Source organism: Colletotrichum aenigma, assembly GCF_013390185.1.
Source record: "Colletotrichum aenigma strain Cg56 chromosome Unknown KSG_Cg56_contig04, whole genome shotgun sequence".
NCBI lineage: Eukaryota > Fungi > Ascomycota > Sordariomycetes > Glomerellales > Glomerellaceae > Colletotrichum > Colletotrichum aenigma.
In genome coordinates, this window is record NW_023500910.1 from 1,171,540 (window position 1) to 1,189,474 (window position 17,935).

Consider the following 17,935-nt stretch of genomic DNA (forward strand, 5'->3'; position numbering starts at 1 on the left):
CGTTCCAGTTTCGTTATCAATGGAACCCATATCTTTCTATAGAAAGCGCCCTGTTAAGTGGTGTATCTGAAGTCTTTCTGCTTCTTGTCCGTGATATCTACGAACCCGTCAACCGTTCCCTCGTGAACCGCTTCCGGCTTGCCATATTTCGTGTCACGCCTTTTGTTCTCCAAGAGCGCCACCAGCCAGTAAGCCAGCATCAACACCATGCTGACAACGTAGCTCGTAAGCATCGCAATGACGGCCCCGTTGTATTTCGGTGCCTGGGTTGAGATAAATGTCTGCGGTCCAATCAAGTTGCCAGTAGCATATCCAACTTGAACCAAACTGAAGCAGACAGCCTTTTTGGTCTGTCCTGCGGTGTTGGCTTGCGGGAGAGAGATGCCGACCACGTACGGGGCTGCACTAATTGTTAGACATTGAGAACGAATTCCTGGGTCGGCTACACTTACGCCAGTAGAAATACATGAAATAGAGTCCGACCATTTGGGCTGCAATGTTTGTTCTCGGAAGCCCGTGAACTAGTGCCGTTCCAAGGATGGGGAGCAATAGCGCAATGCAGGCAACGAGCGTTCTTCGGTTATGCCATCTAGCTGCCAGATAGCTGAACGCCCAGGCGCTAGATGTAGCCAAAACGCCGAACGGCATGGTCAGGAGGCTAGCTTCCAGGGAAGTGAAACCCAGGTTGTTGATAATGATGCTGCCAAAGTTGACAAGGCCGCCATTTGGAATGTTGATGAAAATGTTGAAAACAAAAATGATCCAAATCTTGATGTCCAGTAAAGCTTCCCAAACTTGATCCCACTTCCAGACCTTGTTGGCAATACCAGTGCGGTTAGCAGCGAGACGCTTGGTCGCGTAGTACTTCTGCTCGTCGGTCAAGAAGTGGGCGTTCATGGGGCTGTCTGGAAGGGTGAACCAGATGAATATCGAGTAAAGAACGTTGATGGTTCCGGTCAGGAGATATAAATATTGCCATTTGAGAAGAGGGGCTGAGTCCGGGATCTTGCCGACTAGCCATGCGAAGAAGCCATTGAAAACCGAGGAAAAGTACGCGAAGATAACTGCGAGTGATACGTCAGTAAGCTCTTCTGGTCATGGAACCAACACTTTGCTTACTAGCGTTCCTTGGGGGCTGTTCCTTCTTCGTGTAAAAGCTCGAGACGAGAATCGTCAATGACGGGGAAATGGCAGCCTCGATGAAGCCCATGAAGAATCGAAGAGCCATGAAACCGGACCAGCTCCGACATGGTGCATGCAAAAGCGTCAAAAGAGACCAGAGTAAGGATGCGGCGCATAGAAACTTCGCGGGTGGAAATCGAAGGACGAGGTAAGATGCGATAACATATCCGATCAGTTGCTAAATAGCTGGTGTTAGCAGCTGCATATCCAACAGCGGCCACTGTATAACTTACTCCCAAGGGAAGAACGCTTCCAAGCCAACTATATTGTTGTCCAACAAACCCATTATCCGTTTGGAAGCCATAGAGAGATGCCGTTCCCATTTGGACTTTGTCGACCGCTCCGAGGGTGGCGGTAAACAGCAGCTGTGCACGTTCAACGTCAGCTCTATATCACAAGCTGAATGGACACAAGTTTACTCACAAGTGGAATCATCCAAGCATCGATTTTCTTGACAATCTTCTTCTCAATTTCCGGGGTCATTGGCGGATAATCGTTCGCGTTCGCCAAGAACTCGGCGGCCTCGTCAAGGATGCCATCTTGTGGCGCTTTGGTTATTTCAGACTGTCCTTGAACATTCGAGGAGCTCGGATGAATGGCGTTGATATCCGGTTGTTCTGCCGGGCCATCTTTCTTCTCGGCCATGATGCCGTTTTGACACTTTCGTTTTCAGTAATGTTGCTGCAATAATTGGTTTTGTCTAAAAGCAATTCAAAAACACTTATGCTGGGACCAAAATGCTAATGAGGGGGAGATCATTTGTATTTAGCTAGACATTGGTCCTTCTCGACCTGGCGAGGCAGCTGTTGGAACTGGCCATCTTCATATCACTAGCCATATCTCCGACCGGGTAAGGGTCAGCGTCGCCGACTAGCATGGGGTTGGATCGGGCGTTTATCGTCGACCGCATCAGCCCTGGGTTCTTATCACCCGCGCTGCAACTTTACCATGCATGGATCCACCTGGTGACGTGCTGCTCTGAGACGAGAGCTGTGATAGGACTCTTACCTTTGGAAGGTCTAAACGACGAGGCTGGAGAACAGGAGTTTGGCCATATCTCCCCCCTTGGCTTCCCCTTACCCCGCTATCGACTAAGCTGCACAGACTGCAGATCACCTATCATAGTGCATGGCTGACTGATAGGTGCATGACTTCGTGGCAGGTCGAATCGACGGGCGTCCGTTGTGTCCAATATCATCATGCATTTGGGTATAATGGTTGCCGGAGCACTCGCCGATCGAATCTGCGACATCGGCATTTAGCCATTTCTGCCGGATTGGTGATGATGGATCCGAAGGTTGTGTGTCATATAACTTTATGAGGTTCTTATGAGGTCTTTCGTGTCGTATGTTGTAACATCGATTTCTTGTCGGTTAGTTACTATCTCTCATTAGACGTAAAGATGGCTGTTGGAACAGCTATTCGCACAATTGAGCCGAAGAGCATCAACTTCGCGATTGGTAAGTCAGCAATTGTTCTTCGCCGCTAAAACTACAGGCTGAACATTACATGGGCAGATCGCGGTGGCACTTTCACAGATGTTTGGGCGTCCATTCACGGACAGCCCGATGTGGTGTTGAAGCTGTTATCTGTCGACCCCGGCAACTACGATGATGCGCCAGCCGAAGGTATCAGGCGGGTTCTAGAGATGGTGTCTGGCACAACCATCCCTCGTCGGTCGCCAATTCCTAAAGATTTAATTCACTCAATACGCATGGGAACTACCGTCGCGACGAATGGTGAGCAGCTGCAGCTTTACAAGAAACTATTTCGACTAACTCAGTAATCAGCACTCCTCGAGCGGAAAGGAACCCGACATGCCTTTGTGGTCACGCAAGGGTTCCGCGACCTCCTCGACATCGGCTACCAATCCAGGCCCAAACTTTTTGATCTCGGCATCCGCAAGCCAGAGCTTCTTTATGACGAAGTTATCGAAATCTCAGAACGCCTAACGGTAGAAGCGTACGATGAGGATGTCTACAAGACCGCTCGTACCCAGCCCAAGGAGTCGCCTGGTTTGTTCGTCAAGGGCATCACGGGAGACATTCTAAGAGTCATCAGGCCCTTGAATGAAAATGAAGTCCGTCAGAAGCTCTCGGACATCAGGTCCAAGGGCATCGAAACTCTGGCCATCTGTCTCGCGCACTCTTACATGTATCCTGACCACGAAAATAAGGTTGCTGATATTGCACGCGATCTTGGCTTTCAGCATGTTTCAACGTCATCGAGCGTGGGCGCCAACATGATCAAGATGATTTCAAGAGGAAGCTCAGCGTCGGCTGATGCTTACCTCACTCCCGAGATCATCCGCTACGTAAATGGATTTGCGAGACAATTCCAGGACGGTAACCTTGATGACATCTCATGTGAGTTCATGCAGAGCGATGGTGGGCTGGTAAGCCACAAGGCGTTCAGTGGGTTGCGCGGCATTCTTAGTGGTCCTGCTGGTGAGTATCATGCTCTTACAATCACTCAGCTCTCTGAAGATAGTCGCTGATTTCCTTGCAGGAGGAGTGGTTGGTCATGCACGCACGTCGTACGACGGCAAGTCCCCTATTGTTGGCTTTGACATGGGTGGAACTTCCACCGACGTGAGCCGTTATGGAGGATCCTTGGAACATGTCTTCGAATCCACCACCGCCGGCGTTTCTATCCAAAGTCCTCAGCTGGATATCAACACTGTTGCTGCAGGCGGTGGCAGCATGCTGTTCTGGCGTGACGGGCTCTTCAAGGTCGGACCTGAGGTATGAGCTTCTCCTCTAACCACCGCTTTGCTTCGGCAGCTAACTTGCTACAGAGTGCTGGCGCGCACCCAGGCCCAGCTTCATACAGGAAAGGTGGCCCGCTCACTGTGACTGACGCCAACCTTTTGTAAGTCGCCCGCGTAAAATGATGCTTCCTAACGCGCTAACCTTGTGAAGCCTTGGACGCCTGATCCCAAGCTACTTCCCCGCCATCTTCGGTCCCGATGAGAACTTGCCGTTGGATTCTGAGATCGTCGCCGCCAAATTCGAAGAACTGACCAAGACGATCAATGCTGATACGGGACGCTCGATGACGCCTTACGAAGTTGCAGTCGGATTCATCGACGTTGCAAACGAGTCGATGAGTCGACCCATCCGAGCCCTTACAGAGGCCCGCGGTTTCGTCACCGCTGACCACAACCTTGCAACGTTTGGTGGTGCAGGTGGACAACATGCGTGTGAAATCGCGGAGAAGCTCGGAATCGGCCGCATCGTCGTTCACAAGTATTCAAGCATTCTCTCGGCATACGGAATGGCGCTGGCGGAGGTGGTCCAAGAGGCGCAGGAGCCAAGCTCCGAGATGCTGTCTGATGAGTCCCTTCCCAGACTCAATGAGAGGATCGACTACCTCAAAAAGAAGGCAACAGACGGATTACTCTCTCAAGGTATCAAACATGCCTCTATTCAGCACGAGCCGTATCTTAATCTCAGATACAACGGCACCGATACTAACTTCATGATTCTTCAACCTGAGGATGGCGATTGGCTCTCGGCTTTGGAGAGGGAGCATCTCCGAGAATTGTCTTTCACTTTTCCCAGATCGAGGAAGGTCCATGTGGACGACATCCGTGTACGCGGAATTGGTAAAGCCGAACAGTCTAGCACAGATAATGATCGGCTCGTAGAGGAATTGAAGTCGTTGTCATTCAGCGCCGTCACCAAGGGCGAGGACACCACCGTAGGCAGCCTCCCACGGTCTTCATTCGAAGCTGTCACTAACTGATGTACAGACCAACGCATACTTCACTGAAGGCGGGCTCCAAGCAACCAAAGTCTTCCGCCTCAACACACTGCAGCCGGGCGCAATCGTCGCCGGACCAGCGATCATCATCGACAGCACGCAGACCATTGTCGTCGTCCCTGGCTCTCAAGCCAAGATCCTCACCTCTCACGTCGTCATCGATGTCGTCGACAAAGTGAATAAGAACAAGCCAGCAGATGACGGAGAGCTTGTGGTTGATCCGGTGAAGCTCAGCATCTTCGGTCACCGTTTCATGAGTATTGCAGAGCAGATGGGCCGCACTCTCCAGAAGACGAGTCTTTCGCTCAACATCAAGGAGCGTCTGGACTTTTCTTGTGCCATCTTTAGTCCCGATGGAGATCTGGTCGCCAATGCGCCGCATGTTCCGGTTCACTTGGGAAGCATGAGCTATGCCGTCAAGTACCAGCACGAGCTGCACCATGGAAAGTTGCGCCCAGGTGATGTCCTGGTTTCGAATCACCCTGAGGCCGGTGGTACTCATCTCCCTGGTTAGTCACCCGGATTCTGGGCCCTCTGAGACTATATGCTGACTTGAACAGATATCACGGTCATTAATCCGGTCTTTGACGAAGATGGAAAGACGATCTGCTTCTACACAGCTTCGAGAGGCCACCACTTGGACATTGGCGGATCCAAGGGCAACTCCATGCCACCGTAAGGATTTTCTCATTCATGTCATCGTATTTTCACACTAACAAAAAGCAGTGATTCAACCGAGCTTTGGCAAGAAGGTGCTGCGATCAAGTCATTCTTCCTCATCCGAGACGGCACCTTTGATGAGGAGGGCATCATCTCAATCCTCCTCGCCCCAGGAAACCATCCCGGCTGCAGCGGCTCTCGTCGTCTTCCCGACAACCTTTCTGACCTCAAGGCTCAGGTCGCCGCCAACACCAAGGGTAGCAGTCTCATCAGAGCCCTCATGGAAGACTTCGGGAAGCCTGTTGTGCACTTCTACATGACGAAGATCCAAGAGAATGCCGAAGTATCCGTCAGGAAGTACCTCCTATCTGCGTACAAGAGATTCGGGTCCAAGCCCCTGAAGGCCGTGGATTATCTCGATAACGGCTCGCGCATGCAGGTTTCCATCACTATCGACGAGTCAGGATTTGGCACATTCGATTTCACGGGAACTTCGTGTGAGATGCTATCCAACATGAACGCGCCACCGGCTATTACCTACTCGGCTCTGATTTACACCCTCCGCCTCCTGATTGGATCCGACATCCCTCTTAATCAAGGCTGTCTCACTCCGACAAAGGTCATCATCCCTAAGAACACCTTTTTGAACCCTGGCCCGACATCAGCAGTCTGCTGCGGCAACACTCTCACTTCCCAGCGCCTGGTCGACCTCCTTCTCAAGGCGTTCCGAGCAGCTTCCGGATCGCAAGGTTGCATGAACTGCTTCGGCTTCTTTGGCAACTCGCTCGACCCCGCTGCTTCGCCGGACGCGACGACCAACAACGGCGAGGGCTTTGGCTTCGGATATGGAGAGACAATCTGTGGTGGCGAAGGAGCCGGTCCGACATGGAATGGTGCATCAGCCGTCCAAATCCACATGACGAACACCCGTACCACGGATATCGAGATCATTGAGAAGACATACCCGGTATTGATCCGCGAATTCTCAATTCGACAGGGCAGTGGCGGACGAGGCAAGTTCACGGGTGGTTGCGGAATTGTGCGTGACTTTGAGTGCCGCGCGCCATTGACATATGGCATCATCTCGGAGCGTCGGGTCCACCAGCCCTACGGCATGATGGGGGGTGAGAATGGCGAGTCGGGGGCGAACTATTGGGTTCAGAAGATGGAAGATGGCGGAGAAAGATGGATCAACATCGGGCCTAGAGGCCAAGTCGATATGAAGACCGGAGATCGATGTGTCATCCATACTCCGGGAGGTGGTGGCTGGGGAATTCCGGACGGAGACGAAGGCAGTCAGATAAACGGAACCAATGGCGTTGACGGTCCTTGGGAGGCGAAGGTTGAGTATGCAAGAGCGACTGGCAGTCTTCACACGTTCGCTGCTGCCCAAGACGCTTCATCGTAGAATATTTGTATAGGCACACGCAGTGATAATAATAGACCGAGACTGTCACAAGATGGCAACGGTATTGATTCCTTCAACCGTTCTGATCTGAGTCTAACCCCCTTCGTGCTTGAAAGTGCTCGGTGCTTTCAACGAGCACTTTCAAGACGAGCTTCTCTTGCTTACTCTGATGTGTTCTTCGCCTTTGCCCTGTTCATCTCTCTCCCCATCAACTTCAACCTTGTCCAGAGTAGCGACGCTATCCCCAGCCTCCTTGATGGCCCTCCAGTTGAGTCCAAAGTCAAGAATGTCAGGATACCGCTTCACATACCAATACATCCCCATCATCGCCGCGATGCTACCCACACTGAATGCCGCTGCTAGCGGAAACCCAATCGGATATCGCGGAGAGTCCGCGGTCCGCCATGCTCGGAGCGGAATCGTCGCATGGCCGACGTACACCAACGTCACGGCGACACCAACAATCACAGAGCGCGCCTCCGGCTCTTTGCGCAGAATGATAGCCAGCCACGCGAGCAGAGCATATCCCCACGCCGCCGTCGCAAACGTCAGGAAATAGAATGTCATGATCGTGCCGCGGCCTCCCGGCCAAGCTGCCAACACTGAGGTAGCAACAAGCTGTAGGAGTGCGGCTCCGACGCCAACCTGCCAACGCCAGTTCTTCCAGTCGCTCAGCGCGTTGAGTGAGATGTTCGACACGATGGAGATGGCGTAGCCGCCCAGGGGTATCAGGTTGACGGTGTACACCGAGTACAGCGCGTTGCCCTCCCCGTCTTTGAGACCCTTCAGATACAGCAGGAAGTAAGAGTTCGCGCGCTGCGACCACGCAAACTGGAGATAGGCGGCAAGGAACAGATACGCCACTGGTGAGGTGAGGAGCTTTCTGACCTTGTTCCAGAGAGCCCTGCCTTTGATGATCTCCTGCGTCGTCGTGCCTGACTTGGCCATCCGAGAGGCGGCCAGGGCGCGCTCTTCTTTGGTAAGCCACAGGGCTCTGGTAGTCGTCGGCGCATCAGGGATGACGAGGAACCCGTACAGGCCCCACACGATCGTCATGATACCCGACACGACGAAAAGCCACTGCCATCCTTCGAGACCGTGTACTCCGTTGAGGTTCTTGTATAACGCGGCCTGGAGGATGCCCAGGAACATGCTCCCAGCGACACTGCTTACACCGAAGATGGCGAGACGCTTGCCAAGTTCCGAGGGGGTGTACCAGTTGAAGATTAGGTTGACGATGCCCGGCCAAGACGTAGCTTCGAAAACGCCCAGAGCGAATCTTAGGCCATAGACCGTTTTTGCGTTGCGGGCGGCAAAAGTCGCAAGTGTAATGGCACCCCACACTACCTCGCAGAAGGGCAGCCAGAGCGATGGGCGCACGCGGGTTTGGATGAGCTGGGATGGGACGATGAAGAGAGCGTAGCCGATGGAAAAGTAAGTCGTGAACTCGACCAGCTCATTGCCGTAGAGCGATAGGGACTCCTGCATGCCCGACACGTAGGCTGCTGTTGTGGCGGACTGGTCCATATCTTTCATCAGACCGGCAACGAAGGCCCATGATAGCAGGAGAATGTCCAGTTTGAGGACGAGGACGTGCTCAGGATCCTTGAAGTAGGGGTGGACTCTCGACAACCACGATGTTGACGACAGGGCTGGTGTTGACGTGGAAGGCGTCACTTCTGTGTCAGAAGGCAGAGTTTCCGTTGTTGTTGCCATGATGATGGCTGTCGTTCTTCTCGCCAACTGATGCTGGACAGAACCAGTTTCTATGGCGGATCAGAGTCTGCCTTTATGAGCATCCCATGAAGACAGCATATGCTTCGAGGCAATAATTTCAGGCTACCTCGTTATTTCAGCGAAGCCACACCGAGCGGGTCAAGTCCGATGTGAAGTCGGACCGTCCCGATCTTTGACGCGTTCAAAACTTGCTGAGCGCGAATTACAGCATCGCCAATGTCAATGGTGGAATTGAGGCCATCTGTGTTTGTTGCTCTGTCCGGGCTGAATTTCTTTCTCGGTCACAGAAAGGGGGGTCTGGCCGCTAGAATTTCTCCAGCCGGGGAGGGCGACTAGCGCTTCATGGATGTTCCTAGCTGCGGCGGACGATGTCGCCATCACGACGGGTGATGCCGTCAACGTCGGGGACCCGCCGAACGTGTCACTCAATGGAATTTCCAGGTGAGAATCGGTCGCTCTGGCGTCCAACGAGGAAAGATTCATCGGGGTGGCCCCGATAAAGGATGCTGAGAACATCGACTCGGTCACAATCTAGTGACAACCGAGGATAGCAATACATATACTGCAAGAGAGCGCCGGACAATGACGTGCTAGCATCGCCAGTGTACAGCAACACCCCAAGAAATTGTCCCTTTCAGGCCGAGTCAGTTCATCATGGCCTCCCAGCCGCTCTACCCAGCTTACCTGCCCACCCGGCCCGATGGCTTTCAGCCGACCATTGACGTCCCATTCTTTGAGGCAGACGAGCCTGGGGTGCGAGCGAAGAAGTCCAACAAACTGTCCGTCTTCAAGACTCAGGATGCGAAAGTGGAGAATATTACCCCACGGGTTGGGTCTGAGATCCGCGGGGTCCAGTTGAGCCAGCTGTCCGGCGCCGGCCTCGATGAGGTCGCGTTGCTTGCGGCCGAGAGGGGTGTGCTCGTGTTTGTGAGTCAAGGCGACTTTCGAACTCAACTGTCTCATTGAGAGTCTTCCATCTAATGAGAAAATATGATAGAGAGATCAAGAATTTGCCGACGTGGGGTTCGACAGACAGCAGGAGATTGTCCGACACTACGGGCCACTTCATCAAGTCAGTGCTGAAGTGATGCGACATAGCTCGTAAATTGACCACGGCTCTAGCACCCGACGATGGGCTATCCAGAGGGCACCAGCCCCGAATTCCACGTCGTTTACGCAGATGAAAAGGCGTGAGTTCATCCTGTCATCAAATCTCAGCTCAGGGCATCGTTAACTTACATCCAACAGAGGCAACCTGCGAAACCTTCTCGGTCCACGCACGAGCTATGACCTCTGGCATGTGGACCAAACCTTCACCCCAAATGTCCCATCAACCACGTTCTTCTGGGTCCTAGAGTCTCCGGCTTCGGGCGGCGGCGACACGGCCTTCACCTCCTTGACCGCCGCCTACTCCGCTCTCTCCCCCGCATTCCGGCGGACCCTCCACCCCCTCCGGCTCTTCCACACCTCCGCGTCCGTGGGCGAGGTTGCCCGCGTCGGCACGGAGCGGGCCCTCAAGGAAGCAGTCTCTACCACTCATGCCCTCGTCATCAAGCACCCGGTCACCGGCAAGCCCAGCCTATTCGTCAATCCGACCATCGCGCGCAAGGTGGAAGGTTTCCTGCCCGAGGAGTCGGATGCACTGCTGGGATTCCTGCACAACCACATCCGCAGCTTGGACTTCAGCTGCAGGGTGCGGTGGGAGAAGGGAACGGTTGTGGTGTGGGATCAACGGAGTGTGGCGCATACCGCCGTGCCGGATTTCCAGGACGGAGAGAGGCGGCACATGGTCCGCATCATTCCGTACGGGACGAGACCGGAACCGGCTTTCCCTGGAGAGCATGGACCGGCCCGGGAAGAAGATGGTAAGGTGGGAGGCTCTGATTAGGTTGACTTTGACGATAGCTATAGATTGCAACGTTCAACGGCCCGGTCCAGCAATTGACATTCTTGGAGATAGCGAACTTATTGTCTGGATGAATACCCTGTGCACCAAAGTATATGCATGTCCCTCGAAGCTCAATTGCACCGCCTAAACTGTGAAGCAGGCCTCGCAGAAACATCATTGGAGCATCCGTGTTGCCATGGTCTGATTTCAACCTCTTCAGCTGGCAAACCCGCCGCTTTATCGGAAAAAGCAAACCTAATTAACGCGACAATGACGCGAAGCATTGAGCTACAAGTCACGTCATCCCTGAATCGCGACACGCCAAAGGGGTAAATGGAGACAAGCAGTGGATACGAAATGGGTCCCGATTGCGAATGGTCGCACGGGCAACCCATGATAAGGGAAAGCTTCCTGTAACAGATAATTGAATAGAATTTTCCTCCCCTGACGCTGTTGAAGCTCTTCTCCTTCACGATCATCAATCTCCTCCACATTCCACAGTTCCCCAACTTTCTCCCCACGATCTTCCCGTACACTAAAACCACCAACAACCGTCACAATGTCTACCGCTTTCGTCCAGCGCCCTGCTCCTGAGTTCAAGGCCACCACCCTCTTCCCGGGTGGTGAGTTCAAGGACGTCTCTCTGTCCGACTACCTCGGCCAGTGGTAAGTAGCTCTCCTGCTACCTTGCGAGACATCGTGTCTCCCAGGGAGCGAACGACCCCCGTGCCGCCACAAAGACAGATAACTAACATGCACCGTCACAGGGTCGTCCTCCTCTTCTACCCCCTCGACTTCACCTTCGTCTGCCCGACCGAGATCATTCAGTACAACGACGCGCTCCCCCGCTTCAAGGCCATCAACACCACCGTCCTCGGCGTCTCAACCGACTCGCACTTCTCCCACCTCGCGTGGACCGAGCGCCCGCGCAAGCAGGGCGGCCTCGGCGACGACCTGCAGCTGCCCCTGGTCGCCGACAAGTCCCACAAGATCTCGCGCAGCTACGGCGTGCTAATCGAGGACGAGGGCGTCGCCCTGCGCGGCCTCTTCATCATCGACCCCAAGGGCATCCTGCGCCAGATCACCGTCAACGACCTGCCCGTCGGCCGCAACGTCGAGGAGACCATCCGCCTCGTCGAGGCCTTCCAGTTCACCGACGAGCACGGCGAGGTCTGCCCCGCCGGCTGGCAGAACGGCAGCAAGGGCATGAAGGCCGACCCCAAGGGCTCCCTGGAGTACTTTGCTGCGCAGAACGGCGAGAACGGCCACGCCAACGGTAACGGCACCAAGAGACTTCGCGTTGATTAAGCTGGGAGGAATAACAGCGTGTTAGACTTGTATTATGAGTAAAAAGAATTAGAAGTATAAAGGTAGAACTAGAAGGGCGGCTTTAGATGTCAGGTAGAAGACCTGGCAAACGCTCAGACGTCTAGACCTAGATCAATGCGAAAATAGGTGCGCTTGCACACTCTCCCACACAGGCATTGGCTATATCCAGGGTGATTCTTCACTCCCACCACTTTACATCCGTCTCCCTGAGGGTGTTGCTTCCGCAGTGAATCTCTCCAAGCCCAACATGGTGCGACAAAAAGTCGTCGACGAATCCAACATCCATACCAGTTGCACCATACACCGCCCTCACTCTCTCTTCAAAGAGATCCTTCCCGTCAACCAGAGGTCCCCACGGCTTGGGGCTCAAATAATGCTCTCCCAGCACAATCCCGTTGATCGCAGCAGGGCTGAAGCTCGCCACCAGAAACTCGTCCGCCATCACCGTGTCCGTGTGTGAGGGCAGTCCGTCGTCGGAGCGGCTGACCCCCTGGCCCATGTTGAGATCCTTGAAGAGCACCGGGACCCGAACGACATGCTCTCTCGCAAGCGGGATTTCGGAAAGCAGCGTCTCGAGGTTGGCGTCGATGTGCTTCTGGGCGTAGGCATTCACCTGGTGGAACGTCTCGTTGGCGAGGATCTGGTCGATTGTCGTCGCCAACTCCTCCGCAGAAGTCGAGAACGCGTTATCGAGGCTGCCGTTAAAGGACACGGCCCGCACCCCGCCGTGGCCTGCAGTAGATGCATTCCGCAGGATTTCGAGAGCAGAGACAGTATCCGCGATGCCAATAGTGAACCCAAGACCGGTGTTGTTAGACGGCAGGAATTGCACGAACTCGTCGACGTGCCCGATCAGTAGCCACCCGGTCTCAAGCATCAGCGGCTTCTGCAACCCCTGCCCATCGAGGAACTTCGTCATCGACTCCGCAGGCATTTTCTCAAAGTGCTTGCCATGAACAGTACGTCCGACAGGGTACCTGATGCCGCTTTTGGAGGTGTACGGCGGGATGGTCTCGAGGTTACCAAACGAGTTGATCTCAAGATGTCCAAAACCCCGACGGCCCCCTTCAGGCTGGAATCCGCCCACGCCCTTACCCCTCAACTGTTCAAACACCTGACGACCGCCAGTCCGCGTCGACTGCGCGGACCGCAGAATAATGCGGATCGAGACAGGGCCATCCGGGCCCGGCATGCTGGCGTACGCCGGCTCGATGAAGTCCTGCGCCCAAATGTCGCTGCTCTGGTTGAAGAGGTAGAGCGGCGTCTGCAGACCGGCGGCTGCGCGGCCTGCGTCGAGCTGGCGGATGAACTCGAGCTGAACGGGGTCGGAGTCGTTGGCGGCGGTGCTGATGAGGGTGTCGACGCGCTGGAGGTGGTGGTGCGTGAGGACTGGTGCTACTTTGAGCTCGACGGCGTCGGAGAGGACTGTGGTGTTGACGTGGAGGTCGAAGTGGACCGTGACCTTCCCATCCCACTCCGAGGCGTCTGTGACAAACTCGCGGCCGTCGATGCCCAGGGAGATGCCGTTTTTGAGTTGTGTGGCGTTGAAGATGAATTCAGGGTCGACGAGCCTCCATGCGGCGGTTTCGCTGGCGCGGGAGGGAAAGTCGTTCACGAATAGGCGCACCCTCTTTGCCGCAGCTTTGGGGGTAGCATAAATATGGGCAAAGACATCATCCGAGACATCTACCGGGGCGGTCTTCAACGGCGCGACCAAGCCTGGCTCGAGGAGCAGATGGCCGGAGGCGTCGTTGCATGAGGCGAGCTCATGGTTGCTCAGGGGGTTGCCTTGCAGATCGGTGTTTGCGCAACGACGGAGGGAATCGCCGACGTTCGGGAGAAAGATCGCTCCCCGTGCCGGAGTCCAGAACGCCTTGTCAATGTCATCGGCCTCGTTGACGGCGCCGTCGCGGTTGGTGTCTGCCCGGATGACGGGCCGTTGGGCGGTGGCGGCTCCCAGATGGAGGGCGGCCATGGCGATGGTCGCCAAGTTTGTCGGAAGAAGCATCTCGGGTATTATGGATATTGAAGACCAGTCTGGGAATGTGAGCTTGAGAGAGAGTGCCTGGTTTGTTCTCAGCTTGCCGTGGAAGTTGAGTATCTTTTATAGTGATTTCTTTGCTCACCAGGAACGCCATGAGCACCGCCATCACCGACCATACAGACCTTCCTGGCTTGGAAAAAAGCTCGTCGGTGCCCGCGGGCGACAGGTCCAGGTGGACTTTACGGACTTCGCGATCCTCATTGTCGCCTTTGATTCGATATTGTTTCCTCAATGCGGTCGCCATGATTGGCGATCCTACCTCGTATGGTACCCTCCCCACCGCAATATTGATATCATTGCCGTTATCAAAGAAATTTAGAAAAGAAAAGGAAACCGCGCATTCATGCTGGAGAAAACCCGCAGTCATTGAGGCCATCTCGACTCATAGATCGTGGCCCGCTAAGCCAGATCGGGAAGATTTCGTGGCCAAGAGATTTAGGTGGGGTTCCCCGCTTGAATTGCTGCCCAGATCCTGGACCGAGTCGACACCCATCGAATTAACCGGCCCTTGACATGACTAGGCAATTAGTCCCTCGACGATGATAGACTGTGGAAGACGGCATTGAAGCAAGTAAAATTTTTGAAAGCTTTCAGCTACCATTCATGTTCCATTCGACTCGGCAATTGACGGCATGAGATAACACAAGCCTTACCCGTTACCCATGGTTTTGGTCATTCGCAGAGGCTTGAGAAAACTGAAGAGTCTAGGCAAGTCTCTCTAATGCGTTTGAACTATAAGTCTATGCTACGAATTCTACTCTCATCCCAGCCATTCTTCCCAAATTGTTTGTACTAGAAGTCTATCCTATGAAGTTTACTCTCAGCCCAGCCATGCTTCCCAATCCCAGTGGGGCTTTGCTGTACCAGCTGGGTTGTAACTATACATGTAATAAATCAGTGCTGTGGCGAAATTGAGACAGAAGAAATACCACGCGTTGAACATTTCAACCGTTTCTCGTGCGTGAGAATTGGCCGCCACCCTTCTCAAAGACTCCAATGTCTCCGCGGCGAACCACATCGCAATCGCGCACTAAGTCGCAGCTATAATGGCCGTGATAGACTGGGCTATAATTGAAGATGTATGAGACGGAACCAGTTGACTCATGAGGTAAGAGCCCAACGTCAGGAGCACTAGTACAACCAGTATCAAACTTGACTCCAGTCTGTTCTTTATATCGGCAATGTTGCCGTAGTACAAGTAGAGGAGCGCGGATACAGCCAACGGGCAGCCCAGCATGCCGGTGGTCTTGGCCAACCACTGAGGTTGGGTGTGATGAGGTTGCCCCCAGCAATCTTGGGCAGCCGCAGATGCGAACCACAGCATGAAAATGACCGCAAGAGCGATCGAGGAGTAGGTTACCAAGTAAGGCGAATGTTCATCATTGTCGGGCTGGGGATTCTCGTTGGGCTGGGGATCCTCGCCCGACTGGGGGTTCTTTCTCGGTTCGGAAATTGAGATAATCATCTCAGGCCAGATCATCGCAGGCCAGACGACTAATAATTCGGAAACGATAGAACGAGAAGACGAACGCTACAGCAATGACTTTTGTCCTTACAAGCCCCTCGGAACCGCAAATCTTGATGAATGTGCAGATTGGCGGGAAGGAGGTGATGACTCGCGGCAGAATTTTGGAGACCACTGTCTTGAGAATTCGTTTGGGAGAGCCAGTGGGCGAAGCATCTCGTAGCTCAGCGTGATGCTGACACTTGAATCGCCAGCCTAGCAGGGCTTTCATGGCCTCGTAGAGGGATTCTTTAGTACGGCTGTACCACGCGAAGTGACCCATGATGTTGATCGCGTCGATAATGCAGATGACAGGAGATATACGAAGAGGGTAGCCCACGTCGGCGTCAGCTTCGCAAATCAGTCCTGATGATTGGGTCATGGAGTTGTAGGCAAGGCCACTAAGGATCGCGGTTATTAATTGGGCGGAGACGATCTCGGTTGTGCTTGTTGAATGGTCCATGGCTGCGCTGGAAAAGAGGTTGGTATACTAGTGATTCTGACATAAACAATGGTGATGAGAGCTGGTTGCTGGTTGTGGTATGTGTGAATGGATGTCTGGCTCATCTGCTCCTCACTGAATGGATTCAACCTTCTTATAGGATTGACAACTTGCTGAGGCATGGTGTCTGCTTGTATCAATATCGTGAAGGGGTCACGGACGGTCCCATGGGCAGATTGATCTCAGCCTCCGGTGCATCGTCCTCGGACTTCGGCCCATGCTATAACGCCTTTTTCCTATTTAGGTACTTCCACCAGAGAACAACGATGGAAATTCCAGAGCCGATTAGCGGTGGCATAAGCGTGTGAAAGTAACGCGGTTCAGCCTCAACAGCCACGAGCAGAAGCCAAGCCAGATTGATGGCTTGGCGCTTTCTTTCCACGAGGCTCTTCTCTAGTGAGGCTGAGAGTGTAGCGGAGAGACTATGGCTTCGGACCATCGTACCTGTAATTTTCAACGTCTAACTAAGAGCCGGCTGCATCCGAACATGCCCAAGTCAATACGCTCTTCACCTCGCTGCAGTGCCAGTAGCCACTGCACGTATGCCTGCAAGCCATGCAGTGTTCCTGGTTTTTAGCAGTTTAAATGCATCGATAGCTGAGTAAGCCATGTCCTCCTCCATTTGGAAGTAAGACTCAAAACTCAGTACGCAAAAAGTCACGATGCATCTTGCGCACTGCTGCAGCCTCGCTGAAGCAAGTATCACCGGAGGTTGCCGGAAGCATGCAATCTCCGTATCATCACCCGTACAATTTCTTACGGATTCAACCATTCGCAGCGGTACACGCCTCTTCACAACTCGGTGTTCCATCCCGCGCCGCGAGCCTGCAGTATGACATGAAGCATTATGTCAAGTTAGGCCAAGCGAAAACCTCAATGTCTCATTTATGTAATGACACAGCCTCGTAGTTGCTAATCATATGAGAAGAGGCGGAATTTCTTGCTTCAAGTCTTAATTACACTACAATCCCAAAATGATTAGGTATTAGCATAAAACCCCCAGCGGCATCAGTGCGAGATAAGTCTAGTCGAGATAAATCTACTTGAGAGTAAGACCGACGATATAACCAGGAGATCGGTTTATCGTGGCGCTTGTTAGGCAGAATGCGACGGCTGTAAATTCCTTGCGATCTTTCAGGGGTAATCAAGATCTTCGAGCGACGCTAAATCCTTTTCGTTGAAGGCGAGCGTACCAAGGAATAGCTACGTATAAATGCCGTTTCCCGCTTCTAACTTTTGCATACTTTCGCGAACAGGTTCATTTGAAGGGGAAAATGAGCATCATGCCAAACCATTTAGGATCGTTTCCTTTTACTGTGCTTGCAAGGCTCTGCTTCTTGTTATTAATCAACGAAACTCGAAGTCATGTCCAGGTTGAGCACAACGGCTGGGATGACGACAAGGACGGCTGTAGTAAACCTGCAAGCATACAAACCTACGGGAAAAGTGTTTTCTCTCGTACAAAATTTCGAACTCATCTTGCTTGTAATTATGGGTCACTTCGATGTGTCATGTTCGCAAAAGAGGTGTGCGGATTGCACTCGTTCAGGCAGTTACAATTGGAATGGAAGACCATCGCCTCTCTAAGTATTGTGTACGATCCTCCTTAATTCTTCCAAGGATTTCAAGCTGATAGCTAACATCTGGCCCTCAATCGCGGGGAAACGTTTCGAGGCGGGAACACATTTCACAATTTACAAAAGGATACCCGAAGCAACGACATTTCGGCCTCATCAAACACGCCAATGAAGGCAACGGCCAATGAAAACATGAAATAAGAAATGATCAGCGCTGCGCTGTACATTTCAAGCTTCCATCCCTCGTGCCACCGCCCGCAAAACCAAACGTCCCAATCCATGGCTTGGGATGATGTGTCAGCAAAGTCAACCGCGCCCTTGTTACAACCTCAATGACAT

At 53.3% G+C, this 17,935-nt stretch overlaps 6 protein-coding genes across 6 annotated transcripts; 3 read left to right on the plus strand and 3 right to left on the minus strand.

The window, feature by feature from the left end:
• Window positions 1–53: 53 nt before the first annotated feature.
• CGCA056_v006215 (putative transporter) lies at window positions 54–1,827 on the minus strand (the record flags this gene model as incomplete). Its single annotated transcript, XM_037321466.1, has 5 exons — window positions 54–400; window positions 453–1,064; window positions 1,120–1,360; window positions 1,416–1,547; window positions 1,606–1,827. The coding sequence occupies 5 exons, from the start codon at window positions 1,825–1,827 to the stop codon at window positions 54–56; spliced, it is 1,554 nt and encodes a 517-aa protein (XP_037180037.1).
• Window positions 1,828–2,584: 757 nt separating this feature from the next.
• Window positions 2,585–7,015, plus strand: CGCA056_v006216 (Uncharacterized protein; the record flags this gene model as incomplete). Its single annotated transcript, XM_037321467.1, has 9 exons — window positions 2,585–2,642; window positions 2,700–2,921; window positions 2,973–3,629; window positions 3,691–3,926; window positions 3,980–4,053; window positions 4,104–4,884; window positions 4,937–5,456; window positions 5,508–5,622; window positions 5,674–7,015. 9 exons carry the CDS (start codon window positions 2,585–2,587, stop codon window positions 7,013–7,015), a joined length of 4,005 nt encoding a protein of 1,334 aa, XP_037180038.1.
• Window positions 7,016–7,156: 141 nt separating this feature from the next.
• CGCA056_v006217 (Pantothenate transporter liz1) lies at window positions 7,157–8,731 on the minus strand (the record flags this gene model as incomplete). The annotated part of the gene is made up of 1 exon (XM_037321468.1): window positions 7,157–8,731. The coding sequence occupies one exon, from the start codon at window positions 8,729–8,731 to the stop codon at window positions 7,157–7,159; it is 1,575 nt and encodes a 524-aa protein (XP_037180039.1).
• A 675-nt stretch (window positions 8,732–9,406) lies between these two features.
• JLP1-4 (Alpha-ketoglutarate-dependent sulfonate dioxygenase) lies at window positions 9,407–10,640 on the plus strand (the record flags this gene model as incomplete). The annotated part of the gene is made up of 4 exons (XM_037321469.1): window positions 9,407–9,679; window positions 9,750–9,824; window positions 9,875–9,942; window positions 10,001–10,640. The coding sequence occupies 4 exons, from the start codon at window positions 9,407–9,409 to the stop codon at window positions 10,638–10,640; spliced, it is 1,056 nt and encodes a 351-aa protein (XP_037180030.1).
• A 559-nt stretch (window positions 10,641–11,199) lies between these two features.
• On the plus strand, window positions 11,200–11,948 carry PRDX1 (Peroxiredoxin-1; the record flags this gene model as incomplete). Its single annotated transcript, XM_037321470.1, has 2 exons — window positions 11,200–11,306; window positions 11,408–11,948. 2 exons carry the CDS (start codon window positions 11,200–11,202, stop codon window positions 11,946–11,948), a joined length of 648 nt encoding a protein of 215 aa, XP_037180031.1.
• Window positions 11,949–12,147: 199 nt separating this feature from the next.
• On the minus strand, window positions 12,148–14,257 carry Padi3 (Protein-arginine deiminase type-3; the record flags this gene model as incomplete). The annotated part of the gene is made up of 2 exons (XM_037321471.1): window positions 12,148–14,034; window positions 14,096–14,257. 2 exons carry the CDS (start codon window positions 14,255–14,257, stop codon window positions 12,148–12,150), a joined length of 2,049 nt encoding a protein of 682 aa, XP_037179667.1.
• Between the last annotated feature and the right edge of the window lie 3,678 nt (window positions 14,258–17,935).